Genomic DNA, 14,890 nt, shown 5'->3' with positions numbered 1-14,890 from the left:
AAAATGATCGATATTTATGGCCAATGTTGAATGAAAACATTAATAAACAGGGTTAAAAGTGTCGCCCTCTTTTGGCACTGGCGTCGGAACTAAATACTTGAGGATCTCACTAGTGCATCGACAGGACCCACTAATGTCGTTCACGTTAGATTTGCTAAACGATAAACGAGAAAACTCGTTTAAGAGCCTCAGGGGCTGAAGCGGATAGCACTCACCCTGTACCAACAGCCAATACAGTCGGAACATGCACTTCTTCCAGGCAACATAGCTATATCATAAGATGAAAATACAAGATGCAATATGTTAAGAAAGCTCAAATTCAATAAGCTTAAGACTACATATCAAAGCGATTCGAAAACGCCATGTAATATTGTTATCCTATCAGTTCCTGGAATCGTTCAACAACTTGGGGAGCATCTGGTGATGCCGCCCCTTGCTCTCCATCAGACAATGACTCAACCCGACCAGCTGTTACCGCGTCCCTCGCCTTGTTCGTCTTCATAGACTGAATGCTCTTATAAATTCCTTGGGCCGGGTACGCGAGCAATCCAAACGTTGCTAAATTGATGTTAGCTGACATGCTTCAAAGAGGTCAAGTACGCATCCGAAACTTACCACTGCCTGGTTTTGCGACCATATTGAGAGATCCCTTTCCAACACCTTTGAAGAAGCCCAAAGCTCCCTCTTCTTTGGCCCCTTTCATTGGTTTCGTCACGATATCAGTTAAGCCTTCGTAGAAGCCAAAACCAAAATTCTAATCCCCGTAAGTGTCTCATATCAACTTCAAGGGTAGTGTCACATACCTTTGCGGCAACTGTGCCACCGCTCTTCCAATCAGTGACAGGGCCATAATCCGCGACCTTTTCTCCGTACAGTCGCGGTGTGTTGCGAAATCCTTCAGCGAATGCCAACGGGACATCTACGAGCGATCCCTTCACCACAGCGGTCGTCATGCCCTGCAGAGCTTTCCCGCTTGCAACTGCTGTCGCTGTACCGGCTGAGCGACGCGTGCCATCTGGTCGGACGCGCTTTACGTCTTTGAAGGGATCGATAAATGCACCGCCTAAGGCAGAGGTAAAGTCTGTCATAGTGCCTAGCACGGAGGATGCTCCAGCTGTTACAGGATCCCAGCGTTCGTTCTCGACGAGATACTCTTTCGGTCGAAGTCTGGAAAAAATCGGTCAGTGAAGTTAGAAAACCCATATTACAACAACTTACGGCTCAAAGTCTGCCAACTTGGCTTTCTTGGCATCCAAAAGAACTTTCAAGGCTGCGTTCGATAACCTGATATGGCCCTTATCACCTTTCTTCGACTTGCCTACGTACTGCCACTTGGCAGCATTGTGCGGAATGAGCTCGCAAATGAGGTTGGCCACGGGTAGATGCCGATGGAAAGAGTTGACTGCAGTGTTAACGCCACTCTCTTCTCTCATCTGTGTCGCAATCCTGTTGGCAGCAGCCTGAGCCTCGGGACTGAGGCAGAACTTGATTGCCGAACTGAGCTTATCTACGGAGATGCCCTTGTAGGCGATAGGTGATGGACCTGCTCCGTTGGAGGCAACGACACTTCCCCAAAAGGGCTGACTACGGAGGTGTTAGTACGAATATCGGGAAAAGTGAATGGATATAACACTTACTCGCCGAAGAATGGTACAATGGTGGTTGGTCGACCATTAACGAGGCCACAAGCCGTAGTGCCTGCGCCACCGTGGTGGACAACAGCAGCAACGCGCTTGAACAACCATTCTGCCAAACGCTTAGATAATGGACCCATGACTTGGGGATGACTAACTACTTACCGTGAGGGCAATCGCCCAAGTAGAAGACAGAGTCAGTGCTAGGGTCATTACCACCTAGCTTGCTCCAGCCACGAGATATAATCACCCTGGCCCCTGCAACCCTGCACGACTCTTTTATGATGTTTGTTAGAGCTGTTGGGTCATCGATGACGATACTTCCAAAGCCGATATAGACTGGCGGTGGTCCTCGTGCCAGAAAGTCTGCTAGGTCTTGGGGAGGAGTATAGGCGGGTTCGTCTCGCATGAAGAATCCGCAAATATCTAGGGCATACATTAGCACGTTACTTAAATCCGTAACTCCTGTAAAAGCATACCAATGCTTTCTCCCCAGTCACTAGGTTTCGGAACTAGAGCTGGTGACCAGCAATACGTGTATGGTACTTTCATCAGGCCAACAATATCGGGCCCAACAGCAGCGGCTAGTGGGTCTAGATGCAAGTCCTTAACTCTCCATGCGTTGATGACATCTCCAAGTCTGTGAAGGTTAGCATAAGCACGACAAAAGAAATCGCTTTCGGGGCCTACCCTTGCCAAGTCATTAGATCAACAACACCGTAACTAAGATAGTTAGAAGCCCTGGGATCCATATTTTGAGACTGAATATTGGCCAGAGGATGAGGGAATGACCTCGTCGCTGTCCAGGGCATTGTGAACATCATGTGAAGAGGGATACCCAATGCTTGAGCGCAGTGGACGTGGGCGAAACTGGGCGGGTTTGCGATGATAGCATCGGCGACAAAGGGACGATTTGATACGGTGTCTGGCTTGACGCAAGAACTCCAAAAGCCTCTCAGCATATCATGGATCATGACGCGTTTTCGGCCGATATCGCCTCCTCGAAGACTTTCCATGGAAGGAATCAAGCCGGGATTTTTGACCATGTACTATAGCCACGCGATTAGCACTCAGGCGCTGTGGGATCAGTTGGTAGTCTTACAGCCATTAGATCTTCAGGGTCTCCTCCGACAGGGTAAAACTCCAGACCAGATGAACGAACAAAATCTGTAAAGGTATCATGAGTGGCTAATCGCACGCGATGGCCATATCGCTGGAGAGCAACACCAAGGGCAATGAAGGGTTGAACATCGCCTAACCTGATTAGTCCTGGACCGCAATGAGAAGATGGTCAAACTACCTCGACTACCGACAACTTGAATGACGACATTAAGAGCTGGACACGGCCCAGAGGGAGCAGCGGTGGAGAAGCTGCCGCTTGGTTCAATTTCTTGGGCTTTGTCGGGAGGAAGAAGGCGATTGACTTCGTCGGGCTGCAGCGACGAGAACTCAATATCGACCTTTCCATAGTCTTGGCGCAGTTAGTATCACGATAGCCTCAAAAAGCGGATAAAAAGGGATCATACCATTCACGCGCGACGTGCTAGCCAGGACTGACCCAGAGGAATGTAGCTCGTACGGCGGTGGTGCATCCCAAGGAATGTCCAAGACATTGTCAGTGTCTTGCACTTCCTTGCCCTTGGGCGGAGATTGAGATCCTGACTTCGACATGGTTAAATCTAATTGAGCATAGAAACTCGGTAGATGGAGATGCAAAGTACGGTAGGTAATATATGACGAGCGGGGGCCAACGGCAGAGGACCTTAAGCTAGTGTAGACCAATTTAGGTGGACAGCTTGGCAAGATGGTCAAAGCTAAAACACCGAGGCTGAGTAAACCTCGCTCTCGGTTAGCGGGAGCGAATTTGGTAGCGAATCATAAGAGGCTGTGGGGAAAAGACCGAGAAATTTCGTACCGCCTCTGCTGATCCTGCCTTCGCGAAGGATGTGGCTTAGACCGGACTTGGAGATATTGGAGTTTAGCGCTGACCTAAAGACCAAAGACCGACGGAGTACAAGGGCGCTGACAGTACGCAAGCAATCATAGTAAAACAGGGGTCCAACTTTGGTCAGACTTACGAATTCTCGGCACAAAATTACCGGAAATTCGCATTCGTATGTCAAATATGCAGTTGAGGCACGGCAAACCAACTTACTCAGTAACGAGATCTCAAAAATGAAAACTGACTCAAGACTCCATCAGAAGACGGTAAATTTCTGCAAACCCCGCTTTGTTTAGGTTTCGAACTAAAGGGAGCGAACCTCGTTCTCGTTCAGCATTTCAGCAACGAACCTCGCTCTTTGCGAAACCCTCGTTCACGAGATTCACTTCTTGGCCATCCACCAGAACGGTCAAAGCTTAAATGAAAGGGCTCGACTTGCTCCGTACAGTGGCACATTACATCATGCAAGAAAAATAGAGATGGAAGATGTAATACCGAGCTGCAGAGACAAGTTTAGTTATAAGTAGAGTTAGTATCCCAAGTAAGTAGATCTAATACAACACCACTCATTAAACATCTCTTTACTCTTTATCTCAACTACTTTCTCTCTTTTTACTGCTTTCTTATACTGTCTATATTCTAAGAAAAATACATCCTAATGCTTCTCCAAGCTACAGCATCGCTGCTGCTTGTAGCAGGTTCAGCCCTGGCTGGGCCAGCTGCAAGAGCGGACAAGAATGTAGTTATCTACGGTTCTAAAGGAACGGTGTCTCTTTCATCTGACGGAAAGAAACCCCATATCATGATCCTCGATTATGGCGAGAATGTCGAGGGTCATCCTACCTTTGAGGTTGCCTCTGCCTCTGGTGATACCTCGGCTTTTGAACTCACCTATGCAGAGTCCAAGTACGCATTTAGCAACTACCAGGTACGCAAATGCAGTGAGTGACTACTTTATTAGCAGACTAACTCCTATCTAGAGTGATGGACCTCTTCCTCTGGCTGCTGCTATGGATACCTACCGCGTGAACCGATACAACATCTCCAAGCGCGAGACCTTCAACCACCGTCTTGTCCAGGGAGCTTTCCGCTACCAGAAGCTGAATCTTTCTTCGAATGGAGAGCTACGTCTCAAAAGGATCGGTGTGAAACCAACCGTTCACACCACGCCTCTCACCAAGCTCCCCGGAGGGTTTGAGTGCTCTGATGAGGACTTTAACCGTATTTGGCTCACCGGCGCCAGAACCGCTCAGCTTACTGAGATCCCCAAGAACACTATTCCCGACTTCTGGGAGGTTTCCAAGGAGGGATCTCTGGTTGAGAGCTCAGCGCCTCAAGCGCTGGGTAGTGCTGCCGCCGCTCAGTTGACTGCCTACCAGCTAGACTTCCAGGTCAAGCCTGTCACTGGTGAATTCACCTTCTCCGTCCTGTCAGACACTCTAAATGAAGCAATTATCGTTACTTGCGACGTCAAGACTGGCAAGGTCACGGCTACGGGTGCTTCAAAGTCCGGATCGATCCCGTCTTCTGCTGATGCCAAGGTTGGAGAGTGGATGTCTGTGCATGCCAAGGTGAACATGACCGAGATTTCTGTTGTCGTCAACAACAAGACTGTTCTCGATTTCACCCAGACAGACAAGTTCTACGGATCCTTCGGCCTCGGCGTTCCTCTCGGTCACTCCGCTTACTTCCGCAATCTCAAGGCTGCGACTCTCGACGGCACTGAGATTTACTCTAACAATTTGACCGATCCTAGCTTCTTGAAGGACTTTTTCATGGGAACGAACCCCGCCGATACTATCGTTGATGGTTCCAGACGTGATAGAATCGCATACACTGGTGATCTCGACGTTGCACTTGGTTCGACGTACGCCAGCACCTACGGCAAGTCCTTCGTTGAGGGCTCTCTCGATCTTCTCGGCTCTTATCAAGCAACACCGGGATTCTTTATCCCGACCGCCAAGATCCAACAGGAGCCCCTCAAGGAAGTTCTCGACGTCAACATTACTGGCCTGATTGGCTACTCATTCAACTTCCTGAACGCGCTTGCTAAGAACTACGAGGTTCTGGGTGATAAGAAGTTTGCCAAGAAGTGGGCTCCTCGCACTACGGCTATGCTGGATTGGGCGCATTCCCAGTTGAGAAATGGTCTTTTCACACTTGACGACACTGCTTTCACTGGAGACTGGAACTACTATGATCCTCCCCAGACCGGCGCGAGCTCCAAGTTCAATGCGCTTTACGCCTACAGTCTGCAGCAGACTGAGCCTCTACTCAAGGACGCTGGTGTCAACACGACTGTCTACCAGACTCGCCTCGATAACCTTCGCAAGGCTATTCACTCCAACCTCTGGAACGATACCCTTCAAGCTTATGTTCTGTCCAATGAGATCACCACTGGTTTGGCTCAAGATGCCAACGCCCTAGCTATCCTCGCTGGCATTCCTCAGAGCCACAACATCTCCGCCACCTCTCTGCTCTCTACCATGAACAAGGAACTTCAGCTCAAGGCTGGACCTCTGGCCTTCAGCAACGCTACCGCCAAATCTGGTTTCGCTCAGAAGATCAGCCCCTACTCTTCCGCCTACCATCTCCGCGCAGCCTTCGAGTCAGACGATGACGTGATTGTCAAGCGTCTGTTGAAGAGTCTTTGGGCTCCTATGGCGAGCCCTGCCCACGCCAACTACACCAACTGCTTCTGGGAGACTCTTGACCCTGATGGTACACCTGGCCTTGGCATAATCACTTCTCTCTGCCACGGCTGGGCTTCTGGACCTACTGCTGAGCTGAGCCGACATGTTCTTGGTGTTCAGGCTGTCGAACCTGGTTACAAGAAGTGGGATGTGAAGCCTCTTACTTTGGGTCTGGAATGGGCTAAGGGTCGGGTTCCTACTGAGCATGGAAACATTGAGGTTGATTGGAAGTTCAAGTCTGGTCTTCTACAGATGACTGTTCGTGGACCCAAGAATGGTGACACAGAAGGTACTGTCTACCTTCCTCGACCTCTGCCTACTCCTCTTGAGAAGAGTGTCATCAAGGTGAACGGAAAGGTTGTCAAGGGGGAGAGGTTCACAGTATCTTGTGGACAGAAGGTCACTATCAAGCAGAGCCGTGCTTGATTCATGGGCTTCCATTGTAGTTACTCACACTCTGAGTATTGTGTTATAAACTGGTAACTATCCATGCTCAATCTTAATCTTCTTTTAGTAGACTGTGAAATAGATGGGGGCCGCCATTAGGCTGTTTAATAGCAGAGTCATCATATACCACAGACTTCCTGTATATAAAATGCAGAACACTTTGGAATGATTCGCATATGCATCTACGATGTAATCCTCCAAGGCTTCAGTCTTGATAGATAAAAGATGAGTCAGAAGCATCTTGCCCTGTAAGGCAAGGCGAAAGCAAAAATGTCTATCCTCACTCCGTTTCCTCTTGAGAAAGTCACAGATTTCGGACTGTTCTGTGTTAAGAGGTGATTTCTTGTGACAACTTGTGGTCCTAGTTTGCTTTGCACGAAGCGACATGTTCACAGACGTGATGAGCTCAGTGAACCAATGCTTGAATTCATACGGAGCCTTGGAATTAAACCTTGTGACCTCATATGGGTCCCAGGTCATCCACTTATATGGCCTACGGCCGTGAACCGTTCGTCTATATGATGGTGCAAGATCGATTGAAATAAGGGCTTCTTCACCCGTCATCAAGGGCCTGAGAAACATATTTCTCAAGTTCCACATATCTTGAGACAGAAATCCGTCAGGGTGATAGAAGATGCAGCAGAAATATTCAAACCGTAGTAAGAACTCAGTAAATCTCCATTTCCCCCAGTAAGGTACCTTGTCGAGCTTCTTTGAAGAACCGTTCCGCCGGTGACCGCGCCACCTAAAGAATACCTCCCTCAATTCAGCAATCATATCTGTTGCCATTACCAGTACAGGCAGGTTTGACTCCCATCCTGACGGTATCTAAATAAAGCGCAGAGAAAGGATTGAGTCAAAGACAGGCTTGAGGTGGTTCTCAACCGCGTCTTTGGATTTCCGCTTGACCTGTGACCGTAGTAATCAAAGGCGGGCGAGAAGTCTAAGTAGTGGGATAGCTGCTGGATCGGCATAATGATCATATAAACGTGCGATATGTGACCGGATAATAAAGGCATAGTCTTTTTGAAAATACCGCCAGGCTGCAGGGGAAGCTCTAGTGAGAGAGAGCAAGTCATGGAGGGTAAGTGACTCCATGATATTGACGTTGATCTCCGGCGGAATACTGCCGAAGCTGTCGAGTGCCCGTGGAGTGGCCTCTTGATGCGGCATCTTGACTGGGATGGAATAAAGCCTGCAAGGGGGAAGAAGCATCCTTCGTCGTCTTGTCGCAGGCTTATAATAAATACGTTTTATGACTCATTTTCAATACAGAACGGACGGTTTGACTCATACTTGGTTGTATGACTGGGTGAATTAACCTTAAAGAATTAACCTTAAAGTCTGTTCTAGAGTTCTTGCTCCCAGTCTGTCGTTGGGCGCTGCGCCACAGGCGTAACTTACTTTTTATGTACGCCATATAATTGATTTTTGTAGATAGTTAACTCAATATTGGCAAATGGAACAATTCGAGCAGTCAGAGGTTCTGGCATGTATCTGTACCGGAAAATGTTCCCTCACAAGAAGATCATTAGAGGATTGTTGAAGGAATTGGTCACGTCTCACATTTATCTGAACAGCCCCAGCTGTCACCACAAGAGTCTCCATGCTTCTATGCAAGGTATTCAGTACATGGACAGTAGTCCGAATGGCCCTTACTGTCGTGTATTCCTTGTTGTACTATACGCATGGAATGAATTTGTTTTATTATCTCTTATTCCTTCGAAAGCTCCTTCAGCGACAACGAGCGGGTCCCGGCAACGTCCGACGGCCCTCTCCGCATCAATTTATCAGCAATCTTGGCACAGACACTCTACGTCAATTTGGTTGATCTATATCCTATGAGAGCCTTTTCTGGTCTGCTCGAAGTCCAGGGGAGTATTCTTGGGTGGCCACTACTAATAAAGCGTACCATCGCTAATAACCAAAATGGGACTGCACCTAGTCTCAGGTCGCAGCTCGGCAGCCAAAAGCCGTCCAGACTTCCAGCTTCCCGCCTCCAACATCTGGAGAAGACTCAGACTGACTCCACGAGGTTCATACTTTTCTTTGAGCATCTTATGAAGCTCGTCCAGCAGTGCGACAGTCAGAGAACGCCACTCGACGATAACATCATCAGAGGCTTCAAACTGCGGAAGCTCTTGTCCTGAGCTTTCCTTTCCAGCCTCCAAGTCGTCAGGCTTCAGCTTTAGGACACCGAGATCAACAAATAATCCGCCGTTTCGGTATTCAGGCAGTCCGGTGCCCAGATGCATGTTCTTCCAGGTGAAGCCTAGCTGTCTTTCGAAGATGACGGAGAGCGAGTAGGCCAACCATTGAGTGAGCTTGTGGAATGGCTGGATCTTGCTCTTGGGGTCCTTATCGCTATTGCTGTCGGCGATTTCGGATAGAAGTTGGAGAGGCCATGCGTCTCCAATGGGTTGGCCATTAAAAACGGTACGGTTTCCGGGCCATGAAGGAATGAGGAGGTCCTGCAAGCAGAACCAGAGCTGTTCGTAGTCAAGAGTCTTGGATCCGGAGGCCTTGGATGTGAGGTAGTCTAAAGGATAACGTCAGCCTCGAATATTCACTATCTGCTCGTGCTTACTCACCGACTAAGTTTCCTGGGCGACCGAGCTCTCCGAAGACTGCAGGGTGCTTCAACAAATTGGAGCCAACAGCTTGAAGTAGCTTCACCCGCGATGACACTCCAACCATAGGATTCTCAGAAGATACCTGGAAGTGCTGTTCGAAGCTGGTGTCTTGCAGCTCAATCAAGCCCTTCGCTACAACAGCCAATTAGTCCAAGAAAATAAGAACGTTTCACAAAGCATACCATCGACCTTCTCTTTCAGAGAACTGTCAGAACTGAATGATCCAGCTGTAAACATGTGGAGTGACGCCACAGCGATGCCCTCACTCCGAACAACAACCTGTCCAGTCTCAGGCTCTTTGAACCGCCAGACATCACCCGCTCCAGCGTCAAGAAGAACCGACACAAAGAACAAGTCGACCAAACGCCGGGTAATCTCAGTCTGGTCGACCCCATCTTCGTTTGACCATCGCTTGACGAGGGCATTGACGCGTGCGACGTCTCCAACCTCGAAATGCTGCCAGCGACCATGAGGGGGAATAGTGTCGTACTTGTCAGGCCCAAAATCACGCTGGAGATTGATCGTATTAGCTCTGGGGGTAATTCTGATTATCTAGTATTACTTACATCGATCACTCTGGATACGTAATCAGCGACCGCTCCCATCCGGCCTTCTTCATAGTCGAAGTGCTTCAGATTCCCTTGCTTTGCTGATTCAAAGACCTTGGACGCTTGGTCTCGGACAGCTTGAAGAGAGAGAAGGTACTTGAGGTCACTATCCATTTTGAAGTAAGTTTTTGAGTAGTTCAAGTATTTGGTGTTTGTTTTGTGCTGCCTTGTTGTTGTAGTTGTTGGTTTAAATGCTGCTGATAAGATATGACAGATAACAAACAACCTTCGGCGGACTCCGAAAAGGCGGGGTTACGTCGAGGTGTTACAGGGCGGGTCAAGCACTATCCAATTTGTTCATCGGTTTCACTCCAGTAAACAACAACAAAACCTCCACGGATCAAATTTGACAACGATTGCACATGTGATTCCATGTGAAGTGGCTTACCATGGGCTATTACTGTAGCTTATATCTCTCTTGAGAATGGCGCCCAGAAGGAGATACGACAGTCTCGCCACTGTCATTATTTCAACCATAAGGTGTCAGAAAATACACGCCGCTACTCTCTCATCAAATTTATTTTGTGCACTGGGCCACGTCATACTGGCGGTCTAGACGCAGCAAGCCAGCAAATGTCGCCGTGCTTTTGGAATAAAGGCAGGATAAATGGTTGAAAAAGTATACTCATTTAAAGAGGAATTAATTAGGCATTGAGTAGGCGTACAGATGAACTAATTATCTCAATTTTGAGGAGCGAGGTAAGCCCAATGGATCCAAATTAGATGGCCGCCAATTTCGATCTGCCCAACCCACTGCTAGATCACTTTCCAGCCATACTCGGGATGATGCAGAGGCTGTTTTAATCCTTATGATCGACAGCAGGCCCAACCTTTTCCGATACATAGTCACTCTCAAGGGCAAATTCTAGCGACAACATTAGCAAGCCTGTTCCAGAAACAATCGAATAAGGGAGTACTCACGGTCAGCTTTGGTATACTTGAACTTTCTTGCTGGTACTCTGTTCTCGAACAGAATGTCGATCTCACCAAACGTGCGGTCCTTTGTCTCGGGAAGACGGAACCAGCACCAGATGAGACAAAGTGCGTTAGTTCCGGCGTAGAAAAGCCCTGTTTTCGCACCCCAGCCCCATCCTGCGCGTATCGTTAGCTTCTCCTCTGAACCTGTAACGTGGATGAACTTACCGGATGCAGAAATCATCCTTGGTGTCACCGAGTTGTTGAAGATGGCGGTTAGGTTATACACAAACCTTCCAATGACAATAGTCTTATACCTAAGCCGTCCAGAAGGAGTCTCAGCCACAATGGGATAGCACACAGGGCCAATGGTGATCATGTTGCAAAGAGTCGAGACCACAAACAGTAGGCCAACAGCAAGGTAGGCGTCTTTGCTGGTGGACCATCCGAGAGCTCCGATAGCAATAAGGCAGCAGAACATGAACACAAGACCACTCATATAAATAGTCGCACGCCCGAATCGAGGGAAGAGAACCCAGCAGATCATACCGCCGATGATGTAGCATGCGGAGAGGGAGATGTTAAGGTTGAATGACTGGACTTGGGACCAGCCTGCGGCTTGGAGGAAGATGACGACGAAGCCGAGAATGGCGTTTCCGCAGAGGATTTGGGCGGCCCAGACAACGCAGTTCTGTAAATAAGTTAGAGTGAAGCGACAAACAAGCGACAAAGAGATGTCTTACAATTTCGGTTCGACGGAGGTTGGTGCCCTTGAAGCACTCAAGGATAGAAGCTCCACCAGTCTCTGCCTTTTCCAAAGCAGTAGTATGTTGGATATACGCCAAGCTCGCCTCAATCTCTCCCTCTCTATCTCCATCGTCTGATGCAAGTCGTCGGAGGGATGTCTTAGCGAGCTCGAGTTTACCCCGACGGACGGCGTTCCAGGGGGATTCGGGGGCAAAGTACGCCACGAAGAATAACGGTACGGGCCAGACCCACTGAAGATAGAAGGGTAGCTTCCAGGCTAAGTTACCCTCAATGTTTAGGCATGCGCGGACGACGCCTGATGAGATGAGGATGCCAAGGCCCCAGCACATACAAACCCATGCGGTGACGTATGGACGGAGGATCGTGGGGACGACTTCGCAGGCGTAGGTAGTGGATAGCGTCTAAACGGATAATCCGTCAGTAGATTCATGAAGTAGAATTGGCTCGTGCTTACCTGGAAAACACCCCACGCAACACCGCAAAGTGCTTCACCAAACGCAAGGATAGACAGCGATGGCGCAAAAGCGAGGATAAAAATGGTGCCCACAAGATAAGCCATAAACACCATCATTGTAGTTCGAGCACCAAATTTATCTTGCGCCCAAGCGTTGATCAAAAGACCCGCCAATTGTCCTACTTGCGACGAGTTGGAGAGACCGGATTGCCAGGCCGGGGAGATGACCTTCTTGCCCTCTACAGCGCTGTACTCGCCGAAGTGGTCTTGGAACTGGGTTAGGCCGTAGAAGGATCCGAGCTGTCACAATCGAAGTTAGCTAAGTCCCAGGAGCTAGGCATAGGTCTGCTGCGTACCATCACCAGGTCATAACCCTCCATGACCAAGCTGATGGACAGGACCAAAGACCATAGTACAGCCTTTCTGTATTTCTTGAGGGCTTGGCGAATGGTGAGATCTCTGTCGGCGGCGTTTCCATCTTGAGCGCGTTGAATGAGCTCGATGGTGTGAGGATCGCCGAGGTCAAGACCCTCAAGCGTGTGCTTATTCACGACGATGTTGTCAGCACCCATGATTGCGACGTGAAGTTGACAATGAGTAACTTGTGGACCGAAGTTGGAGATGTTTCAATCTTCAGAATCGCTGCTGCTGATCCTCCGTTTTCAGCATGAGGGGTCGGCATCTCCCTTATAAGTCAATACTGTAGAGTGTCAACCCCATGGGGAACTCAACGCGTCGCTTTGACCCCAAAGTACGTAGTGCGGAGAACCATGAAGTCTGGACCGTATTTGACATAATGTGGTGCCACAACTGTTGAAGAAACAGGGTCTAACAATAGCAGAGCCAATTGGCATCTTTCCCAGGTGAAGCCTCGTGGCCCCATCCCACCGGAAGTCCAACTTGACAAGCCATCCCACCGCGAACTTTATTCAAGACATTCATCCATCCCACCGGAGACGCGCCTCCTCATGAGGGACAGTTGTAGAATTATACAACAACTCGTTGCATCTGAGGCGATATTGCCCGGTACGTAAATAATGCTACTTCTGCAGAATATCCAGCAATCCTGTAGCTAGCGCCACCAAATCAACAGAATCATTACTTGCGCGCGATCCTACCATATTACCATCTCTCGTCATACGCCGGATCAAGAAGATCTACTGTTCTCCCTTCACCCTCAAGAACCTCCATGATCTGCTCTTCTACAAATGGATTTTCTCCGTGGCGATACACATAGTCCATCGCCGCAAGACTCAAGTCTATAACAACGCCATCCATCGTGAGTTCATTCTCAACGACAAATACAATGAGCTTTGGCTGATCACGCACCAACCTTTCCCTCCACCCCAAGTTATACCGCATGTCCCGTAACAAGTCCCTATAAGTTCCCTCCTGGGGCAGGAAGCTCAGAAAGCTCAGCTCAAGCGACTCTAGTGACGATGGAAGCGTAGAAATGAAGGCCATAACATCTCTCTGTTTGACAAAAGATCGAGAAAGGGCAAAGCGCCGTATGTTAGACCAGTCCTTGACGGGGAACATGCTCCGTAGTGGCATTCCTTTCTGTTCATACTCCACAAAGTTGTGCCACGTCCTGCTCACAATCGGAATGCTAGTATCAAAGCGCAGATCTTGCAAGTTCTTTGCTTTGCTTAGAGCCCTGAAGAGGAGGCCGGAACGGAAAGAGGGCCAGTTTTGCCTGGACTCAGTATCGCAGGCAAGTGATAACTCCAAGCGTCTCAGGGGAGGGTGACTGAGGATTGTAACAAGATCGTGGTACTCATCACTATTGGGGTTTTCAAAGACACGGCAGTTAATTCCTGTCCAAAGAATCCGGCTTTCCATAACAAACTCGGAGAGCTTGAACATCGGGTTCTGTCGGATATGCTGAGCGATCTGCTTCGTCATGACACAGAATCCACGCCATTCTCTTTTAGATGTTTCATTCCAGGCCGTAAGGGGATGCTCCTCATATGGGGCTGACCTAGGCCATTCACGTTCCAGAGGGTAGATAAAGCCTTCTGGAAAAGATTTTATGGTAGGCGTGGGATACAGAGATCTTCCAAGAATCCCATGAGCAGCCTGACTCATAGTAACTCTTTTTAGGTTTGGGAAGCGTAAGAGACCACGTCTCAGAGCGTCAGCGTCCCGGTCTGACTCAAGCACTTCGTCTTGCTGTGATTTGAGCTTGCGATATACCTGATATGACTCAGCCATGGTGCGGCGCTTCTTAAAAGCCTCCTTGACATGAGGTATGGACACGAACTCCCACTCCTTAGCGTTGATAACATTTATGGTGCAATGGAAAAATCTTCTAAACCAGTACGGCACTCTCATGGGATCTTCCGGGTCTCTATGCTTCTCTTTATACCGACTGCTCCAAGGGTGGCCAAAGCGCGAATCATCGTAGATGATCTCGGTCACTTTGAACCGAAAGACATCATGGTTCGCAATCAAGGTGAGAACTTCGATGTCGCGCAGATTGGTAGATATAAACACACGGTTGAAGCGGGGAAGAGATCTGTTCCCGAGATAAGAGCACGTCAGGCGGAGATTTTTGATGTCGGCGTTAGGCAGAGTGTAGATAAATTGATTCAGAAGCTCGAGGGGTAGGCGATTGAGAATACTGAGACTCTTATGACTTTGATATGCTGAGTCCATTATGAGAGATGCAACGCGACCAAGCGCATGGTGTATGAGGAAAAAGGTGGACTTGAAATGAGACCAATCCTTGCCCGGCTAATATCCTGAGGTTTAGCCTAGGGAAGCCTAGAGAGGGATTACGAATACGCCAAAGTG

At 48.8% G+C, this 14,890-nt stretch overlaps 5 protein-coding genes across 5 annotated transcripts; 1 reads left to right on the top strand and 4 right to left on the bottom strand.

The window, feature by feature from the left end:
* Positions 1-373: 373 nt before the first annotated feature.
* On the bottom strand, positions 374-3,305 carry FPRO_14650 (uncharacterized protein; the record flags this gene model as incomplete). Its single annotated transcript, XM_031219700.1, has 11 exons — positions 374-558; positions 616-754; positions 804-1,167; positions 1,219-1,584; positions 1,638-1,746; positions 1,800-2,060; positions 2,114-2,274; positions 2,325-2,683; positions 2,737-2,888; positions 2,935-3,105; positions 3,161-3,305. 11 exons carry the CDS (start codon positions 3,303-3,305, stop codon positions 374-376), a joined length of 2,412 nt encoding a protein of 803 aa, XP_031085432.1.
* A 929-nt stretch (positions 3,306-4,234) lies between these two features.
* Positions 4,235-6,695, top strand: FPRO_14649 (uncharacterized protein; the record flags this gene model as incomplete). The annotated part of the gene is made up of 2 exons (XM_031219699.1): positions 4,235-4,504; positions 4,557-6,695. 2 exons carry the CDS (start codon positions 4,235-4,237, stop codon positions 6,693-6,695), a joined length of 2,409 nt encoding a protein of 802 aa, XP_031085431.1.
* A 1,919-nt stretch (positions 6,696-8,614) lies between these two features.
* FPRO_14648 (uncharacterized protein) lies at positions 8,615-10,071 on the bottom strand (the record flags this gene model as incomplete). The annotated part of the gene is made up of 4 exons (XM_031219698.1): positions 8,615-9,255; positions 9,308-9,481; positions 9,532-9,859; positions 9,916-10,071. 4 exons carry the CDS (start codon positions 10,069-10,071, stop codon positions 8,615-8,617), a joined length of 1,299 nt encoding a protein of 432 aa, XP_031085430.1.
* A 686-nt stretch (positions 10,072-10,757) lies between these two features.
* FPRO_14647 (putative Maltose permease) lies at positions 10,758-12,666 on the bottom strand (the record flags this gene model as incomplete). The annotated part of the gene is made up of 6 exons (XM_031219697.1): positions 10,758-10,822; positions 10,879-11,049; positions 11,101-11,563; positions 11,616-12,041; positions 12,095-12,394; positions 12,451-12,666. 6 exons carry the CDS (start codon positions 12,664-12,666, stop codon positions 10,758-10,760), a joined length of 1,641 nt encoding a protein of 546 aa, XP_031085429.1.
* Positions 12,667-13,216: 550 nt separating this feature from the next.
* FPRO_14646 (uncharacterized protein) lies at positions 13,217-14,752 on the bottom strand (the record flags this gene model as incomplete). The annotated part of the gene is made up of 1 exon (XM_031219696.1): positions 13,217-14,752. The coding sequence occupies one exon, from the start codon at positions 14,750-14,752 to the stop codon at positions 13,217-13,219; it is 1,536 nt and encodes a 511-aa protein (XP_031085428.1).
* Positions 14,753-14,890: the final 138 nt, after the last annotated feature.

This window comes from Fusarium proliferatum (genome assembly GCF_900067095.1).
Source record: "Fusarium proliferatum ET1 genome assembly, contig: FPRO_scaffold008, whole genome shotgun sequence".
In the NCBI taxonomy this organism is placed as follows: Eukaryota; Fungi; Ascomycota; class Sordariomycetes; order Hypocreales; family Nectriaceae; genus Fusarium; species Fusarium proliferatum.
Note: the sequence above shows the minus strand (reverse complement) of the source record. Positions and strands in the feature narration are given on the sequence as shown.